This window comes from Yarrowia lipolytica, chromosome 1B, assembly GCF_001761485.1.
Source record: "Yarrowia lipolytica chromosome 1B, complete sequence".
Lineage (NCBI taxonomy): Eukaryota > Fungi > Ascomycota > Dipodascomycetes > Dipodascales > Yarrowia > Yarrowia lipolytica.
Window position 1 is genome coordinate 638755 of NC_090771.1, and position 25518 is coordinate 664272.

General features: G+C 47.9%; 13 protein-coding genes and 3 non-coding genes across 16 annotated transcripts; 9 read left to right on the forward strand and 7 right to left on the reverse strand.

Annotated features, from left to right (window-relative positions):
* Window positions 1–1095: 1095 nt before the first annotated feature.
* Window positions 1096–1166, forward strand: YALI1_B06398r. Its single transcript has one exon. It is a non-coding gene; the product is annotated as a tRNA-Gly (tRNA).
* A 5-nt stretch (window positions 1167–1171) lies between these two features.
* Window positions 1172–1290, forward strand: YALI1_B06399r. The gene has a single exon (XR_002432071.3). It is a non-coding gene; the product is annotated as a 5S ribosomal RNA (ribosomal RNA).
* A 2796-nt stretch (window positions 1291–4086) lies between these two features.
* Window positions 4087–6006, reverse strand: YALI1_B06447g (uncharacterized protein; the record flags this gene model as incomplete). The annotated part of the gene is made up of 1 exon (XM_500505.3): window positions 4087–6006. The coding sequence occupies one exon, from the start codon at window positions 6004–6006 to the stop codon at window positions 4087–4089; it is 1920 nt and encodes a 639-aa protein (XP_500505.3).
* Window positions 6007–8161: 2155 nt separating this feature from the next.
* Window positions 8162–8233, forward strand: YALI1_B06469r. The gene has a single exon. It is a non-coding gene; the product is annotated as a tRNA-Cys (tRNA).
* A 1317-nt stretch (window positions 8234–9550) lies between these two features.
* On the reverse strand, window positions 9551–10024 carry YALI1_B06487g (uncharacterized protein; the record flags this gene model as incomplete). The annotated part of the gene is made up of 1 exon (XM_500506.1): window positions 9551–10024. One exon carries the CDS (start codon window positions 10022–10024, stop codon window positions 9551–9553), a length of 474 nt encoding a protein of 157 aa, XP_500506.1.
* A 198-nt stretch (window positions 10025–10222) lies between these two features.
* On the forward strand, window positions 10223–12031 carry YALI1_B06489g (uncharacterized protein; the record flags this gene model as incomplete). The annotated part of the gene is made up of 2 exons (XM_500507.4): window positions 10223–10334; window positions 10770–12031. 2 exons carry the CDS (start codon window positions 10223–10225, stop codon window positions 12029–12031), a joined length of 1374 nt encoding a protein of 457 aa, XP_500507.4.
* Window positions 12032–12054: 23 nt separating this feature from the next.
* YALI1_B06508g (uncharacterized protein) lies at window positions 12055–12389 on the forward strand (the record flags this gene model as incomplete). The annotated part of the gene is made up of 2 exons (XM_068281983.1): window positions 12055–12092; window positions 12161–12389. The coding sequence occupies 2 exons, from the start codon at window positions 12055–12057 to the stop codon at window positions 12387–12389; spliced, it is 267 nt and encodes an 88-aa protein (XP_068138084.1).
* A 159-nt stretch (window positions 12390–12548) lies between these two features.
* On the reverse strand, window positions 12549–12855 carry YALI1_B06514g (uncharacterized protein; the record flags this gene model as incomplete). Its single annotated transcript, XM_068281984.1, has 2 exons — window positions 12549–12727; window positions 12771–12855. 2 exons carry the CDS (start codon window positions 12853–12855, stop codon window positions 12549–12551), a joined length of 264 nt encoding a protein of 87 aa, XP_068138085.1.
* A 2138-nt stretch (window positions 12856–14993) lies between these two features.
* On the forward strand, window positions 14994–15490 carry YALI1_B06537g (uncharacterized protein; the record flags this gene model as incomplete). Its single annotated transcript, XM_068281985.1, has 2 exons — window positions 14994–15138; window positions 15189–15490. 2 exons carry the CDS (start codon window positions 14994–14996, stop codon window positions 15488–15490), a joined length of 447 nt encoding a protein of 148 aa, XP_068138086.1.
* Window positions 15491–15852: 362 nt separating this feature from the next.
* On the reverse strand, window positions 15853–16102 carry YALI1_B06546g (uncharacterized protein; the record flags this gene model as incomplete). Its single annotated transcript, XM_068281986.1, has 2 exons — window positions 15853–15928; window positions 15975–16102. The coding sequence occupies 2 exons, from the start codon at window positions 16100–16102 to the stop codon at window positions 15853–15855; spliced, it is 204 nt and encodes a 67-aa protein (XP_068138087.1).
* A 5064-nt stretch (window positions 16103–21166) lies between these two features.
* On the reverse strand, window positions 21167–22344 carry YALI1_B06607g (uncharacterized protein; the record flags this gene model as incomplete). Its single annotated transcript, XM_002142968.3, has 2 exons — window positions 21167–21975; window positions 22299–22344. 2 exons carry the CDS (start codon window positions 22342–22344, stop codon window positions 21167–21169), a joined length of 855 nt encoding a protein of 284 aa, XP_002143004.3.
* Window positions 22345–22592: 248 nt separating this feature from the next.
* On the forward strand, window positions 22593–23153 carry YALI1_B06613g (uncharacterized protein; the record flags this gene model as incomplete). The annotated part of the gene is made up of 1 exon (XM_068281987.1): window positions 22593–23153. The coding sequence occupies one exon, from the start codon at window positions 22593–22595 to the stop codon at window positions 23151–23153; it is 561 nt and encodes a 186-aa protein (XP_068138088.1).
* Window positions 23154–23305: 152 nt separating this feature from the next.
* Window positions 23306–23818, forward strand: YALI1_B06620g (uncharacterized protein; the record flags this gene model as incomplete). Its single annotated transcript, XM_068281988.1, has 1 exon — window positions 23306–23818. One exon carries the CDS (start codon window positions 23306–23308, stop codon window positions 23816–23818), a length of 513 nt encoding a protein of 170 aa, XP_068138089.1.
* A 79-nt stretch (window positions 23819–23897) lies between these two features.
* Window positions 23898–24234, reverse strand: YALI1_B06628g (uncharacterized protein; the record flags this gene model as incomplete). The annotated part of the gene is made up of 2 exons (XM_068281989.1): window positions 23898–24118; window positions 24162–24234. 2 exons carry the CDS (start codon window positions 24232–24234, stop codon window positions 23898–23900), a joined length of 294 nt encoding a protein of 97 aa, XP_068138090.1.
* Window positions 24235–24759: 525 nt separating this feature from the next.
* Window positions 24760–25055, forward strand: YALI1_B06635g (uncharacterized protein; the record flags this gene model as incomplete). The annotated part of the gene is made up of 2 exons (XM_068281990.1): window positions 24760–24822; window positions 24885–25055. 2 exons carry the CDS (start codon window positions 24760–24762, stop codon window positions 25053–25055), a joined length of 234 nt encoding a protein of 77 aa, XP_068138091.1.
* Window positions 25056–25079: 24 nt separating this feature from the next.
* Window positions 25080–25484, reverse strand: YALI1_B06640g (uncharacterized protein; the record flags this gene model as incomplete). The annotated part of the gene is made up of 2 exons (XM_068281991.1): window positions 25080–25336; window positions 25379–25484. 2 exons carry the CDS (start codon window positions 25482–25484, stop codon window positions 25080–25082), a joined length of 363 nt encoding a protein of 120 aa, XP_068138092.1.
* Between the last annotated feature and the right edge of the window lie 34 nt (window positions 25485–25518).

Sequence of the window (25518 nt, forward strand, 5' to 3'; positions counted from 1 at the left end):
TCTGAACTCAAATGTATTACGATATGGTGAAACATATAAACAGGAAGAAATGTTCATGAATCACGAATACAATGAAGTAAAAGAATTATAATCAAGATAATTATCACGTGGCTAGATTTCAGCTCGTGTTGGCGTGGATATCCAACAGCGCAGACTTCTGCATTGTAGTTAAACAATGACTTCTACATCACTTTTGGCAAAACTGCGCAAAAAACAAAAAAACAAAAAAACAAAAAACAAAAAAACAAAAAAAACAAAAAAAACAAAAAAAACTTCGGACTTGTCTGTCAACAGAGACTGTCGACAAAGAGTTTTCTGTCGACAAATACTTGACTGTCCACAATAATGTCATTGACTGACCTATCTACTCACTTCATAGAGTCAAGTTCACTCAGTATATCATTTATACATACATACTCCACCAGACATAGGTTCTAGTATAACAATAGGGACGGAACTGAAAGTCTCTAATAAAACACCAAACCCAAGAGATATTACATCCCGATTATATGATCGATACCAGGTTTCAAAGGAGCTTCCCATGACTATATATTGTCAAAATCTCCGTTTCTGCATGTTTTTTTTCTTCTTTTTTTATTTTTTTTGTTAGAAGGACATAGCTCAATCCGATCTCAAACTGCCTCGATACTCCTTCGAGATAAAGATGCCTATCAGAATCACAGCCAGAGTTCTTCGAGCGGCCCTGGGATCCGTAAATGAGAAGGAACGCGTTTGTATACCTTGATGACCGTTCGGCCCGAGATATACGAAGCCCAAGCTATTAGATATTGCGCCGGACCATATAGAGTAATAAATCTGGCAATGATACACACCCATAGAATATTGGGAATCAACCACATGTGTCGATGTTCCGGCTGGGCCAGAATGGAGATCCACCAAGCGGATAAAAGATCTCTTCAAAATTACTCCAGAAGAGATGGGACACCCACACGTGTCTGTGTCTGAACGACTTGGAGGTGACGGTTTTGCAGAACTCCACAAACCCGCCTCTTGTGGATTTGCTGGTATCTTTGGGTTTACGTTACGTAACCAAGTTTCCCGAATTTAGCATTCTCTTCGGTGGGCGTTTAATAAGCGCCGATGGTTTAGTGGTAAAATCCATCGTTGCCATCGATGGGCCCCCGGTTCGATTCCGGGTCGGCGCAGCTCCGGTTACGGCCATATCTTGGTGAAAATACGGCTTCCCGTCCGATCAGCCATAGTCAAGCACCAGAGAGCCCAGTTAGTATTGTAGTGGGAGACCATACGAGAATCCTGGGTGCTGTAACCTTTTGCTGCTGAGTTAGCCTTTGTTTTTGTGTCGGTTCGGAAGTCTCAGCTGTGGTTTCTTTTGTGAGTTGCCATGTTTTGCTCTTTCGTGGTCTGGTTTTTTTTATATACCTGATTCAAGTTTTTCAGATTCAGATTCAAGGTTCGGACTCAAGATTTTAGATTCGAGTTTTTCATATTCAAGGTTTGTATTTAAAATATGCGAAACCTAAAATGTTTTTTCAATTCCATCCATTTTCAATTTCATCTTCATTTCGATTTTTCATCTTCATTTTCGATTTTTGATCTTTATTTTCGATCTTTCATCTTCATCTTTTTCTATACAATCCAATTGGTTCGGGTACTTGTAATAATTGAAAGATGAAACGAGATATATCTCCGCAGATTCCATCTTCAACGTGAGAGAGCAAGACTGCGCCTCAGACAAGAAACGGAACAGGTACAATACCGTATGGACTGTACAGAAGACCACTAGGTTCGCTGACATCATTGACGGTAGTCGTTGCCTTGGATTGGTTGCCCAAAGAAACTGGATGAACAACAGAGTCGCTTTCCTTCTGGTGTGCTCTTAGTATACGGCACTGTACCTGTGAGCCATGGTTTTGTTCGACACCAGAATCTCGTGACATTCTCGTCTCGCACAGACCAAACACAGATTCACCCAGTCCGATGCAACATCCAACTACCGTAGGCTTTATCAACCAAGTCGTCGTCTTCATCCATCCAATCCAGAACCTCCTCATGGGACTCTGCATAGGGGAAGAAGATGACAGAGTAGGCTTGTTAGGTGGAATCTGGAAAGATCTCTGTTATCAATAATAGTAAGGATAGGGATGTCAATGGATGCTGTTTGGACAGACAAAACGTACACGAGCATCTTGCATTAAACTGCCAAGTCCACCATCCTTTGTCGGACAGGGAGAGGACTCTCAACTCTGTCTAGGCTTTCTATGACGACATCTTAGTCGGACTTGGTAAATGTAAGCGCGACTCGGTGAAATTATGTATACTGTCGCAAGGAGTGAAGACTGGTTTGGTCTCGGGGTCTTTCTAAATGTCCGTAGCAATGGTTCGGGAACTAGTTAATCCGAGGTCTGGAAATTAGAACCGAGGTGGCGTTACTGTAGGGCATCCACACAGTTGTAGTATCGCTACAATAGATCATTGTGTTCCAAAATTTGTTCAGAATCATCATTCATAACATCTCCATCAATCAGTCTAACAGTAGTTAGCTTTTGATCAACATATAGTTGAAAAGCCTAACCAATTTGTTAGTGTATGGATACGACTTGTTACCAGACCAAATCCACCATGTTGCGCCTCCTTGGTACAATAGTTGTTCTTTTGGAGATGGAAGAATGTCGATAACACGCTAAACGCGCTACATTTTCCATCATGTGCCAATCTGAAGACACGACGTTGGGCAGATGTAGGCTCTCTCGACGACAGTCCATTAAATCTCACAATAACACCATGTCACGAATCGCTTCTTCGACAGCGCTTGCAAAGCTCTGTGTATTCTCACTGGGACAGTCTGATAGGGCCTGCGGAGCTCTAGCCGAATCAACCGTCTTGGGCATCATGAATCATCTTCAGAGCTTTTTTGGGTAGCGCTCGAGTTGAAGCGTTAGTTGGGGTCGTGGGAAGTGCTGACTACCCGGCCCCTGATCTTGCCATCGTTCTTGTGCCTAACAATTTCGAGGAGCACAAGATGAAGGCCGAAAAGGAACGTCTGGCTGAGGAGAAGAGACAGGCCAAGGGTGAGAAGAAAGAAGAGGTCTGTCGATAACAGGAAAAGTCGAAAGTGAACATTCAAAAACGGGCTGGAGACGAAAAGTCCTTTGAGTTGCTCAAACAACAAGTCGAGACGTATGCGAGAACCTGGAGTCTCCTCGGGGGATCTAGACGCGGTATCATACCTCAGAAAGAACACCCAGACTAAGACAGAGGAAGAAAGGTCGCGGAGAAGAAGGCCATTGCCAAGCTCAGCCAAAGTCTCACCAAGGCTTTTGAGAAACTTACAATGTGTTGGTTCCGACTGCCTCCAACAACAAGCCAACATCGGAGCAGAATGTGCTCAACAGCTCACTGCTCAACAGACTGTACATAACTGCAACTTTCATGGATACACGGGCAACGAATCAAATCAGTGATGGGTAAAATTGTGTCATTTAATGGAAGTTGCGAACCATTCAGCTGGTCTTTGCAACTCAACCCGAGGCAGAGTGAATCTGGTGGATGGATACAGACAGAGCCATCATTCTCATATTGAGCACGGAGAACATTTGCTCAGTGAAGGACTGAGCGTCTGACCCATGAGGCCTCGTTTGATGGTACAATTTACCACTCAAGGGTCACATTAAAGCAAGAGACATTCATCGTTTGCAAACCAGGACACCCCCGAACTCCAGACGACGAAGCAACGGCTCCACTGCAAGAAGTGAAGATCCCACACTTTCTCCATTGTAGATGGAGATGACGATATCAGGGGAACAAACCAAGTACACCAACGTCATTGTGAACAAGGACTCTCTAGTGGTTCCAATAAGTATCGACCTTTCCACGACATTGAGGAATCGACTGTCGCATTGTGTCTGTGAAAATTATCATCTAGTGCCTGTTTTGCGGTGCCTTTGCTGATGACGTATGTTTTTTTGCCAGGCTCTATTATCGTGTAGATATGGGATCCAAAGCTCAGAAACTGTCCAAAGGAACCACATGTGTGTTGATTTCGTTTATTAATCAGTAAATTCATACAAAAGCGATATGGCAAACAGAACGAAGGACGCAAGTCCACTAATGCTCGCACAAAGAAAACTGTCGTCCAAACAGGGGTCCGTCAAACTCCTCCTCGTTCTGATCCTCCACAACCTTGCCTCTCTCTTCCATGAGATCCAGTCGCACCTCCTTAGCAGCCTGCAGACTCCAGGGGTAGTCATCATGGGCATCCAGCACTTTGTTGAACAGCTCATCAGGCAGCTTGTCAAGCAAACCAATAGATCGCACCTTCTCACCCCACCAAGCAGAGTTTTGAGGAGGCACCCGAGCAGTAGTGTGCACCTTCTTATCGTGGGGATCACAAATGAAGAAACACACAATTTTCCGGTGGCCAGGCTTGGTCTTATCGGCCAGCTCAAAGGGCTGGACCTGGTGTTGGTAAATGTTAGGAAACACAACCACACGGTCCTCCTTGGCTTCCACATTGCCGAGCTCCATCACCATTTTCTGCTCGTCCTCGATACCAAACACCATTCGAACGCCTCGCTCGTCACTCTGCTCGTACTCAGGGTCGGAAATGGCGGTTCGGAACGCCAGACGCGACTCGGATATGTTCTCAACGTCGTAGTAGTACAAAACGGTGGCAACAATGTTCTCGTTGATGGTACCCTCGACGTGCCAGGTACCCCCGGGATAGGAGGGGTTCTCGGGAGTCAGATGGATGTTTGCCAGCTTTGTGATGACATTCAGAGTCTTGCCCTTGGCCTCAAATTCCTTGGTCATCTGGACAACCTCCTCCGGGGGATTGTTAATGGCAGGCACGCGGTTCTCATTCCACTCTTCCCACAGAGTATCGTCCCACTCGCCGTTTTCGTCCTCGAAATTGGGCTCTTCGTCGGAATAGTAGCCGTTGGAGTGAGACATGGGATTGATTCGTCGCAGCTGGCCGGAGAGGAAAGCACCAAGGGTGTGTTCAAGAGCAGGAACACAGTCCTCGAAGATCTGACCAATCAAAGGGTACAGATCCTTGTGCCAAATGGGGTGCAGGTTGTTGATGTAGGACTGCACAGACACCTTTCCGTTCTCGTCAATCTTGAAGGGGGTGGGGATCCATTGGTACTTCTTGGAAATGGCATAATCAGCTATGTCATTCTTGTTTGCGTCTGTCTTGCAGTCATAAACAGGAGCCTTGATGCACTTGTCGAGCGAGGGGAACAAACCCTCAGTGGTTCCCAGCTCAAACTTGAGATCAGGCTGGTCGGACTGGAGAACTCGAGTCTTTTCGTAGACAATTGGGAATAGAGAAGGATGGACTAGATCCAGAACCTGCTCGTTGGAACCAGGATGCCAATCGGGCTCTCCCTCGTCCTCAAGCAACTCCTTGACTACAGTCTTGAGCTTGGTCTTTGTGTCCTCGGAAACAAGCCCGTCACCCTGCATGATCTCACGGGTGAGAATGGGGCCAGCCTTGTGCTCGAACTTTGCTGAGATGGGTCTGTAGACCTCCTTGAGCTCCTTGATGACGTAATCGGCCCACGGTTCTCGCACCCCTTGCTCCACCATCTCCGTCTTCCATTTGGCCACAATAGTCTCGTCGTCGATCTTTCGCCACCACTCTGGCTTCTGTCTGATGGCCTCCGATGCTCCATTCACGCCCTGCTCCTCCAGACACACAGGGGTGGTGTACACGTCGCCCCAAGCGTCGGTGGTGTAGGGGTGGGGAAAGGGTGACTTGTCGTCTCCCGACAGCATGGGATATCGCTCTCCAAAGTTGCAGTTTTGGGGTACATAGACGTAGGGAGTGTTGGTTGGCTCCTCAGCATCGTCGGAGTCATCACTTCCTGACTCGTCGTCGTCATCTTCGTCATTATCGACATCAAGCAGAACTTGGGTCGCCTCCGCATTGGGGGTGGCGGTCTGTGACGCCGTCTCCTGGGCGGGGGTTTCGTCTCCCAGACCCTCGTTCTGAGCAATTGCGCTGTCGTTTCCCAGAGCCATGGATGTGTGTAGAGTAAGAGTTGAGAAAAGAAGCCGGAATCCGGGGTTTAACTAACGGTATATTTAAAGTTGGCGTGTTTACGTTTTGACTTTGGGCTGCGTCAGGGTATTTGCAGGGACTCTGGAGAACGCAGAGCGTATAGGAGACCAAATATATGCAGATAACCGGGTTATTCGAGGCGCCAGAATCCCTCTGATATACTTTTCTCGCAAATAGCTTCAATATTGACAACCATATGCCCGTTCAAACTCCAACACCTTTCAAACCATATTTACATGCGGCTGAGTGCGGCTGAAACACCGCTAATCAATCAGATCAACGACAACAGACACAGCAGAGACAAGTGACACAAACGCCAATTCACGGACTTGGGGCTGTTTCCAAACACCGTCTATCTGTGCACAAACACGTCTGGGGTCACGTGGTGTGTTCAAATCTGCGTTCTTATCCAATTATATAAGCATAGATTGGGTTCGGGTAGACGACGTAATGGGTCTTGGAGCGTGCATGAACATCGTCGGCAATTGGCTGAGGAGTGATTCTTGAGTGAATAATCAAATTGAGGATGACTATTCTAGTAACGTGCTCGGGTTGACTAATGAGGTATTAGTGATTGTTTGGATCGTCGGGATCTTGGTGATGATGTGCATCTAGCCGTCATTCAGATATACCGAAGACCCTGAAGGAGTTACGAAGAACTAATTGAGATTTGGACCGAACATAATTCAAAGATTGAAACCTCTCTGTCAATACAGACTGCTCAATTAAGTTATGAGCTCTTTTATTACCCATAACGACCTGCTTAACCACTGGTGGCAGTACCGTACAGAATGTCGTTCCCGTGGCAACAGGTCCGTGGAAGGGACAGATAGTTGAGTAACAGCTAACTTTGGTCATCTACTGGTGACAGTATTACAAATTTACTTTCAAACACCGCACGTCAGCTTGTATTCTGCTTAAATACCATGTCCTCTGTTACACAACCCCAACAGGGGTTGAAGGGTTTTCCTGTCTAACGTGCTTTCGAAGTAATCAACGAGGCCGATGTCAGACTTCCAAAGAGACTTCCAAAGTGACGCTTCTCGAGGACGGCCTGTTCCAGCAGGTCGCTTTACTCCATCTCTGCCGGAGAGAGCCGGGGAGAATCATTAAAACGTCAACGCTCCCCAAATCTGCTTCAGGATTTAACACTGGATAAATGCTGACATTACAGTGCCAAATCTGCTCTAGACGTCAAGTGTCTTGCTAGAAGGGTATACCCCGTTTCATGGCCATGTATGCAGGTCGTAACTATGTCTAAAAGTCCACCATCAATGCCAGGAACTCTCCGGCCATGATTGCAATCCAAATCCCGAGACAACTTTCTGGCTTTCTGCTCAGAAGCCAGTGGTCGCTGCCAGGTAGAACAGGAACAACATCTCTTCGTTTAGCATATTCTCATGCTGGCTACATAGATGGAACTCTTACTGGATCTTGTGAGATGGACATCAAATAGAAGCCGACATGAAAGGGCTACACGAGCATTTGAGCTCCTCGACAGCTTCACTGTATCTTTTTACAGGTGGTGCTGCAACAGCGAGTTTCTGGTTCTGTATCAGACCCCCGAGAGTGAAGCTACACGGGCCCTATAACGACGGGTGGTCCAAATCAAGTGTGGTTGAAGTTGATACATGGGTCTTATCCTCAGCTCTGTCTGACTCGAAAACTTATCAAATCGGCATAGTATCACACACTATGCTGATGTCGGTCAAACTGATTCTTGGCCGACGAGGGAGCCTTTACCGGAGAAGTGTCGCCCAGGGAGTGCCACTATCAGCTATTTTACTGTGAACCATTGGTATCAGGAACTCTCCTTTCGTTCTGAGGTCTGTTCTGGCCCAATCCAGCAGCATCAACAAAACAGGCCAGAGATCAACTGCAGTACAGTAGTATAGGTTTAGGAAGGGCAGATGAGCTCAAGCAAGTCTCGGTTTTGTATATCTATTTGAGAGGTTGAGCAGTTGTATTTTTCTAATGATTCTTTACAGCTATATACCTAGTAAGCCGGGTTATTGGCGTTCAATAAATCATATACTTCTGAATCTGCGATGTGCGCACTTTTTTTCGCATTCTTCTCGAATAAAATGCTTCGACACCTTTTTTGAACATATTTCTGGTCCTATGGCACAGCGGTAGCGCGTGAGATTGCAAATCTTAAGGTCCCGAGTTCGAATCTCGGTGGGACCTCTTTTTTATGGAGAAGGGAGTTTCTCATGAACGCCAGGCTTTCATAAGCCTTTTACCATTGTTGGTTCAACTGGCGGTTTTTTTTTTTACTATAGATTCAAGAACACATTTACCGTATGGTGCAGCGCATATTTGTACATGCCTTCGCGTACCAGGACACCAGGATGTGATGCTCTGTAAACAGTCAAAGACAGCTCACAATTATCCAGATTATCCAGATAGCCAATTGACCATTGCAATTGTCTTGTTTTTTCAGCTCTTGGACCTCGCACAAGTGTCGAACCCCTACGGTAAGCCTGGTGGTGGTACTTGGTCACCAGTGCAGTTGAGACAGACAGATACTTGTATATTACAGATATGACCGGAACCTGAACTTTTTCCGGATACTTCTTTCAGATACTCTTTCAGATACTCTTTCAGATACTCTTTCAGATACTCTTTCAGATACCTTTTTTCAGATCGTACAATACCCTCCTTCTCATTGTGTTACTGCTCAGCTGGTTGAGCAACGGATACCATACGGTACTGACACAGCAAGGCGCAAATCCATGAAGTGATACGGTCAAGGGCTCTCCTCATCTCTGGGGCAGCTTCCAACTTGCAGATATCTAAAGACAACCAGACTCTAGAGACAACTTCCCCAGACTCTAGAGACAAGTCCTCTCCTGGCTCTTTACCCTTCACCCGGTTTCTACAACGTGTGTTCCGTCGCTGAATCTAGTATTGAGAGTCGGTGACGTATCTGGGGTCTATTTCTCACTTTCGCTCGAGAAGAATACAACTACTGTAGGCGGCAAAAGTTCCCCAACGCTAGCCTTGGGGAGAGAGAGCCTCAGCTGGTCTTCTCGAACTAACTGGACTCCAGATTGAAGGAAGAGCCCAGACTGAGTACAGAGTTCTTCTTTGCTCCAGTCATGGTCATGACTGAAGATAGAGGATCATCTGTAAACCGACATTCGGGAGGTCGTACTGCAACTGTGGTTAGAATGGTATGCGAGACTTGGTTCACCTCATATACAATGCTCGTGAAGAATAAATAAATCCTTTAGTCTATGCAGCCTACGGTCCATCATATCCTGATGAAACATGCTTCCAATGCCCGATCTCAGAAGAAGCACATCGATATCCTTTGACTAAAAGTCCAATCGACAAACTCACTCTTCACCAACAGCCAAAGTGCTGGTACCAGTAATGCTGCGTGAACTGGTCCGTTGGTGCAGATCGTCCATCCATACAGGCTACTCCACGAACCCACTCCCTCACCAAACCTCTAGTCGGCTTCTGGCGCAAACTGGTTCACCCGAAACGCTGTGTTCGTTACTCCTCATCCGACATGTCCACTTTCTCCTCCTTCACGGCCAGGCCACCCCTTTGCAGATACCGCACAATCTGTTGATTGCGTTCAATCGCCGCTATCTCGCACTTTTTGATGGTGGCACTCACGTGCACCACGTTGATCACCACGGGCGTGTTATCAATGTCGGTGATGTTGGTGAGCGCAGCCCAGAACTCACGCAAGAACTGCCGCCCAACCCGCACTATGCCCGTCGACGTTACCGGTGAAAAGTACTTGACATTGAGCGTTGTCATGATCGAGCCCGCGCCCAAATCGCCGTGCAACTCCTCCATTTCGTCCTTGAATATCTGCGTCAGGTTGCGGGCGTTGACCACAGAGGCGTCGGACGTTCTGTGGATCTTGAGGAACCGCGTTTTGGCATCCTCCGACGTCGACAGAGTGTCTGTGGGGTAGACTATTTGGAAAAGCAGATATCGCGACTTGAGTCGTACCATTGTGTTGCAGAAAAGCAGTGCGAAAAACCGAATGTTGAAATTTCAAAAATAAAAATAAAAAAATGCCAAATCTTAACTCCAAAAAGTATAAGGCTGCATAATCTAGATCCCAGACGGAAAAAAACCAACCTCGGAACCAACGTCGAAACCAGGACACAAAAGAAGCCAGACCGGTTGAGCTTGCCCACATACGACTCTATGGCGAAAAAGAAGAGAACTGTTGGCATCTCCGGCGTGGCGGCATTTCTAAACAGCGCCAGAACAGAGGAGGTGAAGGTGGAGTCTCATCGATTCAAACGACAGAAGATTGGTGAGTATGGGGTGGAGTTTAGGGGGATTGAGGTGGTCACGTCACATGCCAGCTAGCACTATTGTCGCGGGTTAGTCTTGCTGAGAGCTGGTTTGCAATGTCTGCACTGCGACATTGAAGTGGATCGCGTCGCATGATGGCGTTATGAATGAGTAGGGGTTTCCTCTGTTTTGTTTGCAGTTGGATCTTTCTCGTTGTAAGTTGATATTCCTCGCGCCTTGATACCTGTATCCGTCCGAGTGAGTATCCAATTCGAGGTGACATTATGCAGTAAGACCGCAGGATGATGTCCCGTGTGTATAGTCCATTAGACGTCTGGCTTGTGCCTTGCCATGAGATGACGGTTGCCATGTGGTTTATCGATTGAGCTTTGCTTCGGACTTAACTGTGGGTTTGTTTCTCATGTCAGAGTCAGTTCAATCAAGACTAACACAGAATTTGCTCCAACCGCAGGCGCCGACAAGACTGAGTCTTCAGACTCAGATGGCCCTGAGGAGGACTCCATGCATGCTCCTCCGCGGGGTGGTGTTGAGGTGGGGGGTAGTAGTGGAGGTAGTGACTCGGGCGCTGGAGCTGATTCTGGCTGTGAAGCTCACTCTGATTCTGGCTCCGGAGCTGACTCTGGCTCTGAAGCTGACTCTTCCTCTTCCTCTTCCTCTTCATCTGATTCATCTTCTGACAGCGAGTCTAAGACTGAAGCTGCAACAGAAACAGAAGATTCCACCATCTATCATACGACTCTTCCCCCAGCTCTTCCTGAAGAGATTGAATCTGGTTCTGGTTCTGGTTCTGAAGCTGCCGAACCTGAGTACATCAAAGAGCATCCCCGTTCTGCAACTGCCGGTTACACCCGTCATACACCCTACTGGCCCGACTACTCTACGCTTCCCAAGTCACTATCCAACTACTACAACCAGCGACATTTTTTGTTCTCCAAGTTCGACGAAGGAGTGCTCCTCAACAACGCCCAATGGTTCAGTACGACCCCCGAACTGGTGGCCGAGCAGGTAGCCCAGCATTTGTGGAGCCGGTTTCCTGATCCCAATCTCGTGGTGGTGGATGCATTTGGAGGCGCTGGCGGAAACGCCATTCAGCTGGCCCATTACTATGACCACGTTATTTGCATCGACATTGAGCCCGAAAGTATCACGTGTGCAAAACAGAACGCTTGGGTCTATGGTGTTTCGGAGAAGATTCAGTTTGTGGTAGGAGACTGCCTGGAGGTTCTGGCTCGTCCCGAGTTCCAGTCCATCACGGATATCATTTTTGGAAGCCCGCCTTGGGGAGGGCCTAGCTACAAATCACATGGAGGGAAATTTGATCTGTTCGTCATGGAGCCTCTGGAGTTGCGAACAATCCATGACGCGTTCTTCAAGGTCACAGACAATGTGTGTTACTTCCTGCCAAAGAACAGTGACTTGGAACAACTCCAACACGTCTGTGGAGCCATTACCGCGCTGGTGGATGTCAATACCGGCAAGAACCCCTTTGCTTCACTCTGGCCTGTGCAACAACAATGGGCCAAAACGGTATGTCGAGAAAAGCTGGGGCTGGAGGTAGCCCTGAAGCAGACTCGAGCGGGGGATGATGTCAAGGAGGAGGATCTGGGAAAGAGTAACGAGGGAGTCACATTGACTTACAACTACATCAACGGGAGGTTGAAGGGATGCATGGTTTACTTGGGGGGACTTGCATAGACGGCGATGGAGCAGACACAGTGATGGAGCATACACAGTTGGAGCATAGACATAGATATGAGTGGAGAATAATTTGATTTCAGACATTAATTGTCTCTTGGAAAGATTGTGCTTCCCACATCCCTAAAGTTCCTTCTTACTGTATCTATTCACAGACCCCATCCCCTACCAGTGGTCGTGGTTAGGTCTCCAACGAGGCCATTACGCCGGTCACCAGGTCTCCACGAAGGTCAATGATCATGTCATGTCGTCTACAACTCCCACTCAGGAGCATCCGTCGCGTCGAGCTCCTAATTGGGACCATGGGGCACTCTCAGGTGGGCAACGGGTGACGATACTCCTTGTCAAGTTTGTCTAGAATGTGGGTTAGTTTGGATTTGTCAGCTGGAATCTCTCTCTACTAAGCCAAGGAGATATGATATTCAAATGGAGTCTTTTAAAAGACTAGAAGTCTCACGTAAGAAATTCGTCTGTCTTTCTCTTCTCTACACGACGAACATGACTTCTATGGTTCAGTTCAGTTTCTGCAGTATCTGAGACGGATCTCACAAACTGGATCCTGACAGAGCAATCGCAAGAAGCAATAGCAAGAGCCAATGGCAACAAGTATGCCAGTTAATTCCACCATGTCTGGCTGGTTATTCTGGTCTCTGTTAAAAGGGTCATAATAACGGCTCATAAAGTCGATAGAACCCTCTCCACTCTCTACTCTCTACTCCATTTTCAACTCTTTTTCAACGTCGAGCCTGCCAATCAGGGAGATGTCCTGGATCCATCACTATAGACGACAAGAACTGCTGTATAACATCAAGCACTGTTCCCATAATGATCAAACTCCCTCGAGAATACGGCTACTTCGAGCATGCCACATTCTCTAGATTACGACACCCTAAGAATACTGCACTGATTCCTTCCAGTCAACTCCAACGACACCGTTGACTGCGAATCTTTCCAAACCATTTCTTTCGGGTTGGAGAGACATTGTTCCCCTCCACTCGAGTGGCCTAATCTTTTGGCCCCCCTCACTTCTCCAAGAGTGTGAACTTCTACGGAATCCCTCGACTGGACAGTGGAGTTGTGTATCCTTCATTGATCACTTGCAGCACTATTTTCTGTCGCTGGACATACGTTGAGTGAGTGAATTGTTTTTGGACGTCTCCAGAAACCTGTTACTCGTGATATTGATATTGTACTTCAACTGATCCGGTCGTACATTCAGAATTAGTTCTCCTGATACCACTACAACAGGACTCAAATGATGCTTAGAACAAGCGGAGTTTGGTTATTCAGTTCCCATTCCGATAGTACTGATAATTCCCGACTACCGAGCAACCCTTCGCTTGCAAACATCACGTGGAGCCCACTTGCTCCACTCTCACATTGAAATCCTAATCGCCGAACCCCTAACTCCGGTATCTCCGAACCCAGTTTTTCGGCTCATATTCACGAATAATGCATCCCTTTCATAAACACTGCTATATAATAGCATTTTATTATAGACGGCAAGAGCGACCTAACAACTGTACTGCATCGGGAGCCAGTAACAGACAATCGTATCCACATGTAGTATCAACACACGAAACCTGTCCTTCCGCCCTTTCCGGCTTTCCGCTTTCCGCTTTCCGTTTTCCGCTTTCCGCCCCTAACATGTGCCAACGGTTCTGTAGGATACCCCATGTGAAGACAGGTACTCGTACTCGACGTCTGCAGACGAGCTCTGTCGGTCTATCGGCTCTGGGTCTGCCTTGTCGCATGCATGCCTGTATGAAACTGTATATGTGGGTTTCAGACGTCGGGAGTTTTCGGTACAGTTGAGTATTTGCCACTGTAGGGCTCTGTAAAGGGGCTGTGGACAGCTGCGCCAGTTTCGCCCGAAAATATACACTGTCTGAACAGATTTAGACTGCCAGAGAGGTAAGCGAGAGAGTAGGTTGGAGCTTAGCGAAATTAGAGTGTGGGGGTCGAAGGGTCGGGGACGATTCTAGGGGGGGTTTGGGGGAGTTTGGAGGAGGTTTTGGGGAGTTCAAAGTTGATAAAGGTGGTTTAGAGAGTGCGTAGATTTGATTTTCTCTTGCCGTTTCCGTTTTGCACGTTTTCTTCCCATTCTACGTCCCTTGACAAAAGTCTACACGTGCAGGACCACCACCATGGGCCTCGGCAACTCTACAGTCTCTCTCTCTCTCCAGTTGCCTCTCAGAGGTGCAGTGTCGATCAGGTCGAGTGCCGAATCAACTGTGGGAAGAAGGAATATAAAGAGATTGTGGTTGGACTGGCTAGATAGGGTTTCGGCAGCTGCAAACGTGACACCAAGAGTCTGGAGAGTGAGACTAATGGACACAGCAAAAGGTGGTGGACAAGAGAGAGTGAGAGCAAGCACTGTTGGTGCGTGATTCGACGGCTTCGGCTCGAGAGGACAGAAGAAAGATCCGGCCTAACCAAATGGCTGCAGCCGATGAATCTACCAATACCGTGCTCTGACTTTCAGCTGCCAATAGCCTTGTTCATACCGCATGGTCTAGTCATTATCGTACTCAGAAACTCTGCAAGTGCAGTAGCGAGGATCTACGGAGATCGCCAAGACACAGTTGAGACAATACGATAATGTAGTGTCGATGCGCGAACTCGTCCAGGGCAGGATTAGCCGGGTTGACGAGCCAGGATTGACGAGCCGAGGTTTATAGGACCAAGGACACCAAGAACACCAAGAACATGTATAGGTTATGACCTCATTATGGTGCAATCAGACCGGTGAGCATCTTTTGACTGATGTCTGATGTTGTCCTGCACCCATGTTCATCAGATCAATCTACACGGAGTGGCAAGAGACTTCGTCGGTCGAAGAGTGAGACTGAGAGACGGGGAAGTGGTGACTAATGGTGACAAGGGTGACTAAAAGCCTCAAGCTTCCATATCTGAAAAGACCTCGTACAAGCAGCTGTATTCGGTCAAAAAGGACGTCGAGATGTTGTGTTATCCTCGTAATCATCGTCTACAAGCACAATATGTACTGTACTCGCACTCATTTTGTACTTTGACCTTGTTGGCGGCTCACTCAGACTCTGAAGCGGAGATCCACCATGTTCTTGCTGCCTTGATTGAATCCTTTAGTGACTACTCGTAGCAGCAGCCATTGTCTCCTGCCATAGCTCGCAGTTAGATTGGGCACGAGTATCACTACAGCAAGTACCATTCGTAGTCACCACCAACCGACCTCCTCTCCTACCAGATTGGATTCAAGCCACCGCTCGGAAGCGCACTCGTAATTCGTACTGTAAATCCCATCCAACCACAAGCCACCTACTTGTAGGCCTTGTTGACGACTCGATCGAAATTGTCGCAACCCTGAACCACTCGTCGAACGATACACTCACCGATAACATTCAGTCGTGTCCATGGTTCAGCTTGTCTGTTTACATTGCTGCCCCACTCGACGCCCCTGGCCACCCCGGCGAACTCTGATGAAAAATACAATACAAACGGGCTTGATGATGGCACGGCAACTGAGACGCCAAGATCGCAACGGTATGGAAACAGTGTTAGCTGCGGTCGCAAGAATGGCGCTCGAATCACGTGACAGCGTCCTCCAAGAGCAATTTCGTCGATTTCTCCGCTCCACGTGACTTTCTCTCAAAACCACAATCACATAGTGTCTGTCTCCACAGCCCCTCAAATCCCCGCTCCCGCTTCGATTTGGGTTTTTCGCTAAAGCAGCCCAATGCAATGAGTTGCTTGCCAGTCTGGTGATGTTTGAGGGTTGTTGGTGGAACAATAGACATGTTGGCTGCTGGATAGTGGAGACCGTGTACCTGGCGGTCATGAGGTCATGAGGTCATGTCACGTGGCGGCAAACAAAAACCGAAAGACCGACCAGGAGTATGTCTACTTGACTCCCTAACACTCTGGTTCCACACCCTAACATGGCGCCCTGAACACTTCGATCCACTAACCTCGCTCTATCTTTGAGGGGATGAATCGGATCAACTCGATAGGTAGGTGGGATGGTGGGGCTATGACATGGTTCGACTTTGCGTCTCCAAAGTTGCCGCCAACGACGCTTATTTGCACCGGCATGCGGAACTGGCGTAACTGACAGGCCCTTGCATTATCTACAACGAGCCAGCGGCCAGGGAGGAGCCCGCAGAGTTCAACAGGAGCTTCAGGGGGTTCCTTGGGGGAGTCTTTGCAGAACCATCAAGATTCTGTTGGGCCAGCCTTGCCATGTGGACGTGGGTGGGGTATTCTTGGAAGTTTGTAGGAACAGGTGTAACGATCTGAGGCATTATGTTATTGTTCGCGGGCAGTGCTGTAGGTACGGGTACGGAACCGGTATTGTACGACAATTGCATTGAACAACAAGCCAGTGGTGCGGTCCACTCGTAGCCGGTGCGTAGTCGGTTCATTGTCGGTACAGACCATACACTGCTGTACCCTGGACGGTATCCGTGGAGATAGCAACATCCAGACTCTCCATTTGAACGTCTGATATCAGCCACAGATAACCATACTGTACTCTCTCACCTTGTACGCCCACTCAACCGCCGCAAACGTACAGGGAGGCATTGTAGAAACGTTTTACTCAACTTTTCTGGATACCATTGTACCGCGGTCAATCTCCAACAGCGCGCAGTTTACAGCTGTGTTACTATGTGAACATGTAACGTCTTGTAGCGATGAGATGGCTGCTTTAGTACACGACTGCTGACACCTTTGTAGACGAACGCGTTCGCAACTCGAACGCGTTGTCGATATTTTATTATGACTTTGCGTCATTTGTTTGTGGAAAAATATCTGCTCTCCAAACCCGCTCAAATCTGCTCAAACCAGCCTTCTCCACAGTTTCTCCACACATTCCTGGCCCTGTCGACACGGCTATGCACCCTGAATCTGGCCCCTGGGGGCAGGTGTAGACGTTGAGGAGACCGGCGGAGAGTGTGGGGTCCCAAACAAGAGCGCGCGAAAAAGTCTAGCGTGGAAAAAAGCAAACATCGTTGTCAGAGATATTGTAGGGCAAAAGCAAGTCATTGAGGAGGACAAGACAGGTCTAGATGGTTGGTGGTTGTAGATGTTGTATATGTTGTGGATCACTCTTTCGAGTGTTTGTCGATATCCGTGTCCCCGAATCCCCCAAATCCCCGAGTTCCCGCTTTTCTCCGACTCGACCGTTTTCCCGGGCCTCTCTCGCTTTGGTCGCCCGTCAACGGCTTCCGTTTCCGACTTCCACGGCATTTCCTTTTGCAGCGCTGTCAAAATTAGCGGCAATTTGACTTTTGTTGAGATCAACAAGGCAGAGTTTATTTGGAAATAAACAAGAGACATGAAAAGAAAATAATAAAATATAAAATATAAAAATAAAATAAAATAAAAATAAAAAACTACAAAAGTGTGGGATAACAAACGCCCCCAACACAGGAACGTTTCGGATGTCCCTTTAGGGCGAAACACGTCGGTCTATTGTAGCAGAAAATTATTCCGACTCTGGTATGCGGCAATGGATGGACATTAATGGCGAATTAATTAATTACTATCGATCTAACAACACCAAGCAGTGGGAGTAAAGGTTCTCGTACTAAACGAAGGAGTTAGACGCCACAGTTGCTCCCGACGTTTTCCTTTCAGTATTCTTTTCTCTTTTTTAATTATGTTTTTCTCCTTTTTAATTTTGTTTCTCTTTTAATTTTTTTTCTCTTTTAAATTATAGTTATTTATTCTTCTAAATACAACGAATACAACACTCTACCTTCTATCCGCCCTTGACACACACCGTCCTCGCATCAACACGGCTTATAATCAATATAATCAACTTGTCGGCCCAATATCCGACCGGAGATGGACGGATGAGCGGGCCACATAAAAAACTTTTTTTCTTCCTTTTTTGCGGGAGAAAACGGACGAAAAAAAAATGCACTCGCACATACATAGTACATGCATGACACTAAAAGCTGGAGTGCAGATAGTAGACGTAGTTGGGGATACGACGGAGCTTTGGAGGTCATCAGATGATATTATAAGTTCCTGTTAACATTTTAAAATCAGTTTCGGGAAAAAATCTCCTCATTTCCGCTACCTTGAGACGGTAATTTCCTTCCATCTCTTCCACTACATTATACTTGTATCTAGTAAAATTTATTCTCCCATTTAGTTGGACCTTGCACTTTCCTCGTCTTGGACCTTGTCCCCACACACTCTAAATAAAGTTGAACCTTGATTTTAGTGTCAACCCTAACTATGCCGAGGTCGACTGCATGGCCAAAGTTTGCGGAAATTGAAAATGACGAAAATCAAATGGCGAAAATAAAAATGGCAAAAATGAATATGGCGAGAATGAAAATGGCGAATTGGAAACAGAAACCCAATGGGAAACGAGAAATCGGCAAAAATCTTTGGTGACCGACCCATTAGAACCATTTGTGTCTCCTTTTTCTTGTAATATTTCACAATAATCCTCATTTTATTCGCCCCGAATCTCGCCCGAATACAGTGCAAACTCTACAAACACATTCCGATACATCTCCAGATTGTGGTGGGCAGGCCGGCATTGAACCGATAACTACGGTAAACGCGACGAGATGTGATGAATCTGTGGCATTGTCTGTTTGCGATAATCTGCTAAAATGTTCACCTACAATACACACAATACTGTACTTGGTCGTACTGTTCGCAACAAGTGCCCCCAATATCTCACATTAGGCAAATGGCCAGATGTGGACAAATCTTGGAAAGAACTATACCATTGTAATCCTCTGGTTCTCCTGGTTCTTTTTGTCTAGTCCAAATCTCTCTGACGTGTCTCCTTCCCATCTAACAACCAACATTATCGTGTTGAACCCCCAACCTCCTTCCACCATGACTAAGTTCGCCGGCCCCCAAGTAAAAACCCATCAAAGAAGAGTCAGGGGCCGGGGGGTGGAATGTGGGGTAAAAAAGGGGAGTGCGGTGGGGGAATGAAGCCACGTGATATTGTTTTCCCTCCACATGTTCTCTCATGCCACGTGATCCAGCCCTCACGTGATCCAGTCCTCACATGATCCAGTCCTCTCTCTTGTACTCGTCCTTCTCCGTCGATCGATATTGCCTCGTCTATTCTTGCACGTGATGCACAATCACACTGTCGATTTTCACACTAAATAAGGTTTTGGCGTGACAAGGACAAAAAAACGGCGAAAAACGAATAATGAGGGAACCAGAAGGTGGTCGGAATCAATGGAGGCAGTTGAAATTACCCAAGTAGAATTTTGGCAAATTTTGGCGAATTTTGGGAACAAAATCCCACCCATAATAAAGTTTCGGTCATGCACGATAAGTTGATGGTACATTATCACGTTTTGGAGCTGCAGATTTCAGGTGCAGCCCAACATGTGAAGATGTTCCATGTGAAAGTGTGAAAGTCGTCGCAAAAAGCACACGAGATGGACGCTGAAAGGAGGCAGGAAAGAGTGAACAGAGTCCTAGGTCGGGAGTGTGTAATCAGGCAAGCTCAGGGCACGTGATTGTAACCCGGACAACGTGATTGTAGCCCAGACAACGTGATTGTAGCCCGAATAGCGTGATTATAGCCCGAACAACGTGATTGTATGGTGTTGGAGATTCGTACCGCCAGACTGGATCCGATTCATGGATCTGAATCCGACTCGCCCCTGTCTCCTGAACAAATCGTACCATGTGTGAAAAAGCAACGAAGACCTGTCTCGAACGACTGGCTCGAACGACTGGCTCGAGCGACTGGCTCAAACACTGTTCGACTGGCTCGGCCGCCCAGTATCTCGACCAGATCTACATGTCTCGGTGGGGTGACAGCTATTCTTAGCTACAGTAATCCCAACAAAGAGTCCCAAGAAGGCGAGTGTATGCGAAAGGGATTCATCAGGCTACTACTTGTAGTAGTTTTGGAGACACATGAAAGAACCCGCTGCAGTTGGTAGTCAGAACGTGAAAACATGAGACATGAAGACACACAAGTAATGGAAACACAAGTGATGGAAACACAAGTAATGGAAACAGCACCTACTCGGATAAGGGAGTAGTGACGATAGAGACAATTGATCTTGTCCCCTTTCCAACGTGAATCTCTTAGTTCCCTGCGACTGGTGAGACATAGGTCTAGATATTTTAGTACCAAACGTATGACACGAACAGGGAGAGCATTTGTTTAGAATAGTGCCAATGTAGCACGAGTGTAGCACGAGTACCGTACGATACTGGTAGACAGGAGTCGTTCATGTGATGCTAGAGGGTGATACTGTGCTTGTACCAGTACATACTGTAGACGCACCTCATGATTCGCCATATCATGTAGATCGTACATACCGCACAAACCCGCGCAGCTCCAGAGTGCTTCCAAAAACCAACCTGATACCATCCTCTCCACTTTTGCAAATACAAGTTAGCAAAACCGCGCTCTCCTCGATTTTCGCCCCATTTTATCCAGCTATCGCCCAGTTTATCCGATACTGCATAAACTTCGGATAAGGCAATGGACGAGTCAAATTGAAAAGAAGCGAGAAAAAAAAAAAAAAAAAAAAAAAAAAAAAGGGAAAAAAGGGGGGAAATGTACCAACGAACGCACTATCATATTGAACCTCGTCGAGGAGCATCCTAGAGACCACCAATCGGTGCGAATATCCCCACAATCAATAAGACGTGTTTCACCAGGGACCCACCGTCTGAAAACTTTTCAGCTTAGCTTTGGCATCTGGTAGAGTTGGACTTTAGACGAATGCCGTGCCAAATAAATTTTTCCGTGGTGTGAAAAGTCCAGAGCGGACACTTTTGGAGCCGGACAAGTGAACGATATGAGTGCAAGTATGAGAAACCTCGTCTGACCAAAAGGGCTTGTACTTGTAGGTTGATTCTAATTGAGTGAGTCTTGATTGGCAGAGTCAAGATTGACAAACAGTTGGGAGACCCAGTGTCCCCCATGGGTGCCCCGGTTGGCACGCTCATATGTTCTAAATATAGTGAGTCGGAGTGACGTTGTCTACTTGTACCGGTAAAGTGACATATTGTTCCGTGTCTGTCAAGTCTAGAAGGTGTGTTGGTACAATCTACAACCTACAAGTACAGTACTTCTTAATGTTGCAATAAATAAATAAATAAAATACATGGTTAGTTGTTGTAGGAACAGATTGGGGTGGAGGATCAGTTGAAGTCGTCAGCGGCCCAGTTGAGACCCAGCCGCGAATACAGCTCGGTCTGGACCTTGACCCAGATCTGCTGCTTTTCCGACTTGTTGAGCTTTCGCTTCTTGAGAGATGCAGCCTTGAGTTCAGGAGAAGTGTTGAGCAGAGCCTGTCGAAGCAACGACGAAGATAGAGACTTGTGCTCGTCAATGGGCTCCAGAGAAGGGGCCCGAGCCAGCTTGGACTTGGGCTGCTTGGCCATATGGCAGGCACGCTTGAAGTCGGCTCGGCACTGGGCCTCGCAGCCGAGGTTGAGCAGGTAGTTCTCGATGATGTTTCTCCATTGGGGCTTGGTGAGCACCTTGGCGTTGTCGGCTCGCATCCGTGCGGCCTCCACGGTGTACTGGGCCGTCTGTCGCAGGAAGGACGGGTCGAAGCCGTGTTCTCGGTACAGGTCCGACTGCACCAGAGTGGCGATAATCTCCTCGTCGGTCGAGTCCAGAGGCAGGTACATGTATCGGAAGCCGGGGGTGGAGATGGGGAGCAGGCCGTGGTCGGGCTTGGTGCAGACAATCAGCAGCGATCGGATGTCGTTTTTCGTCCAGTCAATGAGCTCTCGCTGTGTGAAGATGGGTCGTCCCGACGCCAGCAGCACCGAGGGGTCGTTGACCACCTCGGGCGCGTACATGTCGGAGAAGTCTCGGGGGAGGGCATCTTGCAGCGAAATGTGTTTAATCGACGTTCGAAAGTGCGGTTGGAACTCTGGAAACGTGTGGATGGTGGTTTGTGCTGTAGCTAGCATGGTTGTAGATGTGGTTATGGTGGAAGCTATCGTTGCTGGTGTTGGTGTTGGTGTGGTAGTTGGTGCTGGTGCTGGTGCTGGTGCTGTCGCTGTCGCTGTTTTCTGCTCTTCAGATGACTTGTAGATGAGATGGATGAGATGGTCTTGCGGGAGACCGCATCTCTATATATCCACATTCACATGTATGCATGGAACAGTGGGTGGGCAGCAATAAGGTTCAGCGGGGAAATTGCAACCTGCAAAAAACACAAAATCAAACCGGCCAGCCGAAACGAAAAATCGCAAAGTCAAAAATTCAAAAATTCAAGCCAAACCCAATCAGTAGAGCCAAAACACAAAGTCAACATACTGTCAACGTGTGAAAGAGAAGGGAGAGAAGAGCGAAGAGGTGTCATTGAGGGGAGGTTGGTGGAGCTCGACGACCGCGTGAATGTCGCCACTTTTCCATCCCCCGCTCGAACCGCCCCTCGGGCCGCTCCCCAAACTGCTCCTCGATCCGCAGCCACCCCTCTCCAATTCCTCCTCTGGTCCTGTGGGTGCCGTGTGAGCCGAAACCAAACTTTCAAACCCACGGTCCGCTACTGTTGGTCCTCTGCGGCGGCTCCCACGGGCGCAGGGTGCGGCTTGGAACAACTGGTAGGTGATGGCGACTCTGGACAGACTGCGTGGTCATAGGTCACGAGCACACCCGATGAGCCGACGCATCGTGCGGAATCGAGACAAGATGAGCCGAGGCCAGAAGAGTCCCGTTGGATCGAACACAGGAGCCCCGATTGCTTGCCCTCCGCCCTCCGCCCTACGCCATCTGGCCTCTGTCCTCCGCCCTTGCCACCTCCTCATCCTCTCCCCCGATCCTTTTCCCCAGTTCCCCACTATCACGTTGCCTTGGTTTTGGGATTTTTTTGCCCTTTTTTGCACTTTTCGCCTGTCGCCTTGTGCACTTGTTTTCGCCTCTTTCGCCTTTCGCCTTGTGCACTTTTTCGCCTCTTTCGCCTTTCGTCTCTCGCCTCGCTTTCGCCCTCTCTTTCGCTCGCCTCTTGTTCCCATCGCCTCGGTCAACCGGCGGCGTCTGCAATGGGTCACACCAAACGATAGAGTTCGCCGCAACGACTCACTGGCACCGTCCGTCTGCGACCCCACAGCGATAACAGACAATATCACGCATCGGCGTCATCGGCAGCCACCCGGTCTAACAGCTCACTAATCGCTAGCGTCGGACAGAACGTAACATTGCACCCTGATACGTGATACGTGGTGCACTACGGCGGTGATACAACCACATGTGCTGGAGTCAGGGCGGTGAGCCACACTTGATCGGTGAGTCAAAACCGATGGAAAACTGAGACCGCAAGGAAGATGGTGTCAGACATGAGGTACGTACGATACTGTACTTGTATCCACAGTACTTGTAGATTTGGTTGCCAATTGCCTCCGGCTTTGTCTGATCCAGAGCTACACCAACACAACCCTCAGGTTACCTTTTCGGTCACGACATGCACACGGACGGAGTCGTGGGCACCACTCTCTCCCACACCCAAAGCGAGTGGGGGGCGCGCGCTGGCTCCTTCCTCCTCGCTTTCGGAGCGACTCTGTACACCACCAAACGTTGCAAAGTTCAGGGTGCATGGAACTTTTTTAAGCTTCTCGAACCTGTGGATCCCCCTGGCAAAAATAGAACCTGGCGGTAAACGTGGGAGACCCGTGGGAGACGTCGCTACCGCCGTCGCCTGGTTGAATTCGCCTTTCCCGTGTCCTTCTGCACCGCGTTTCACCGTCAAAATCAGCCCCTCAACTGGGTACCCAAAACACACTCCTCCTATTGTCTTCCAATCTTGTTATGCATTGCAACATGCCTTACTTGGCAGATAGTTGGGTTGTGTAAGAAGACTGGCCCCACCGAAATACAAAAAAAGCCATACAGCAGCTCGATGAGACGATAAACAACACATTAGAGAAGCAATAGCTCAGGCTTGCTATGTCGCTCTGCCACGCATCTCTGTGGAAAAAGGCGGGGAGACCTGCTGCAGTTGTGTTGATACGGCGGGGAGAACTGCTGCAGTTGTATTGATACACTAGGGTCTGTGAAGTTGTGTGCACATACACAGTACAGTACCGATACATTCTGGCGTTGATACCTAGTATCAAACACGATTGTCCATCTTCTATCAACTCATGCCACGTTTCTCGCGACACCCTCTCTTTCTCGCAACACTGTCTCTCACAACAATGTCTCTTTCGCAACACTTTTCCTCATAAGCAGAGATCTTTCCTGCGCTCACGGTCATAAGTCATAGCTATAGAGCGCGGCAAACTTGGTCTAACGCCCGTTGTAGAGCGCTAAACGAGCAGAAAAAGGGGAATCGCTCTGTTGCGGGGTGGATAAGAGGGGTGTTATGGATTCTCGGTGGCTCTACGGACCCTGGGTCGTGGGCGTGATGTTATCTGGTGTAACGTGTCAGATACCACTGCTAGTAGAGCCCGTATTTGGACCAGAATAGTTTTGGTACGATAGCAGACCAGTGTATAACGCACACGAGCATGTGTGGAGCCAAATATGGAGCTAGTCATACCGCTGGAAGCAGGTGGACAGTTCCAATTTAAAGCCCTTGTCTGTACGAGCACGTTGATATTACTTCTTCGCACCCTTGTCATACAAATATTCGTCAACATGTCGACCTCGATACAAATAACCTCCACCCTTTGCATGGCCAGTGTCGTATCGAAAACGATGCAGCTTGGGAGGTGGTGTGAATTGTTCATGATTTACAAGGGTTACATGGATAAGAATGGCACCTTTTTGATGCTTGGATATGGCTGGTTGCAACGGTGTTGTTTGTTTTTCATTTGGACCAACGCTGCCATCTCCAGATGCCGTTCTTTCGGCGGCTAATCCGCGCTAATGTGAGGTATAATCCGATCAAGATTTATCGCACAGGAGCTGTTCAGGTATTGTGGTCGTTTTATGAACAGCATCTTCGATTGGATTGAACCAGAATTGACCACGGACGCTAGCAAACAAGACGTATCCGTCCTCTCAAAAATTTGGGCTACTTCCATCCGCCCTTTTCACCAGAAACACAACATTCCCATCAGGACCTATAAATGAGCACCCCTCCGGGAAGTCACAGGGTCAGCGTAGTAGTACGAGCACATGCAATAGGAGACCAAGTGACGGTGGATTCGTATCTCTCTCCTGTTTGGGCATTGTGGCACTTTTGGTATTGCTATCTTCCTCATTTGGTAGTTGGACTGGTTCCATTTTTGACATAATATCCTCCTGAAATATGGGTGGAAAAAATACGTCAAATAAATGAGCGGAAAGAGCAACTCTCAGGGAAGAAATAAAAGCATTTATTTTGAACGAGATTGTCCACGAGATTGCCACAACTGCCAAGTTTCAAATATTTTAGGCGGAGTATCGTCCACCACATTTAGCAGGTGGGACATTGTCAAAAATGAGCGATCTTTGGGCTGAAATGGCACCACAAGTGGGAACAAACTCCAGAGAAAAAGTTGTTGGATTGAATCTCCACATTCTCGTTGATCGAATGTCAAAATACTGGCGAGAA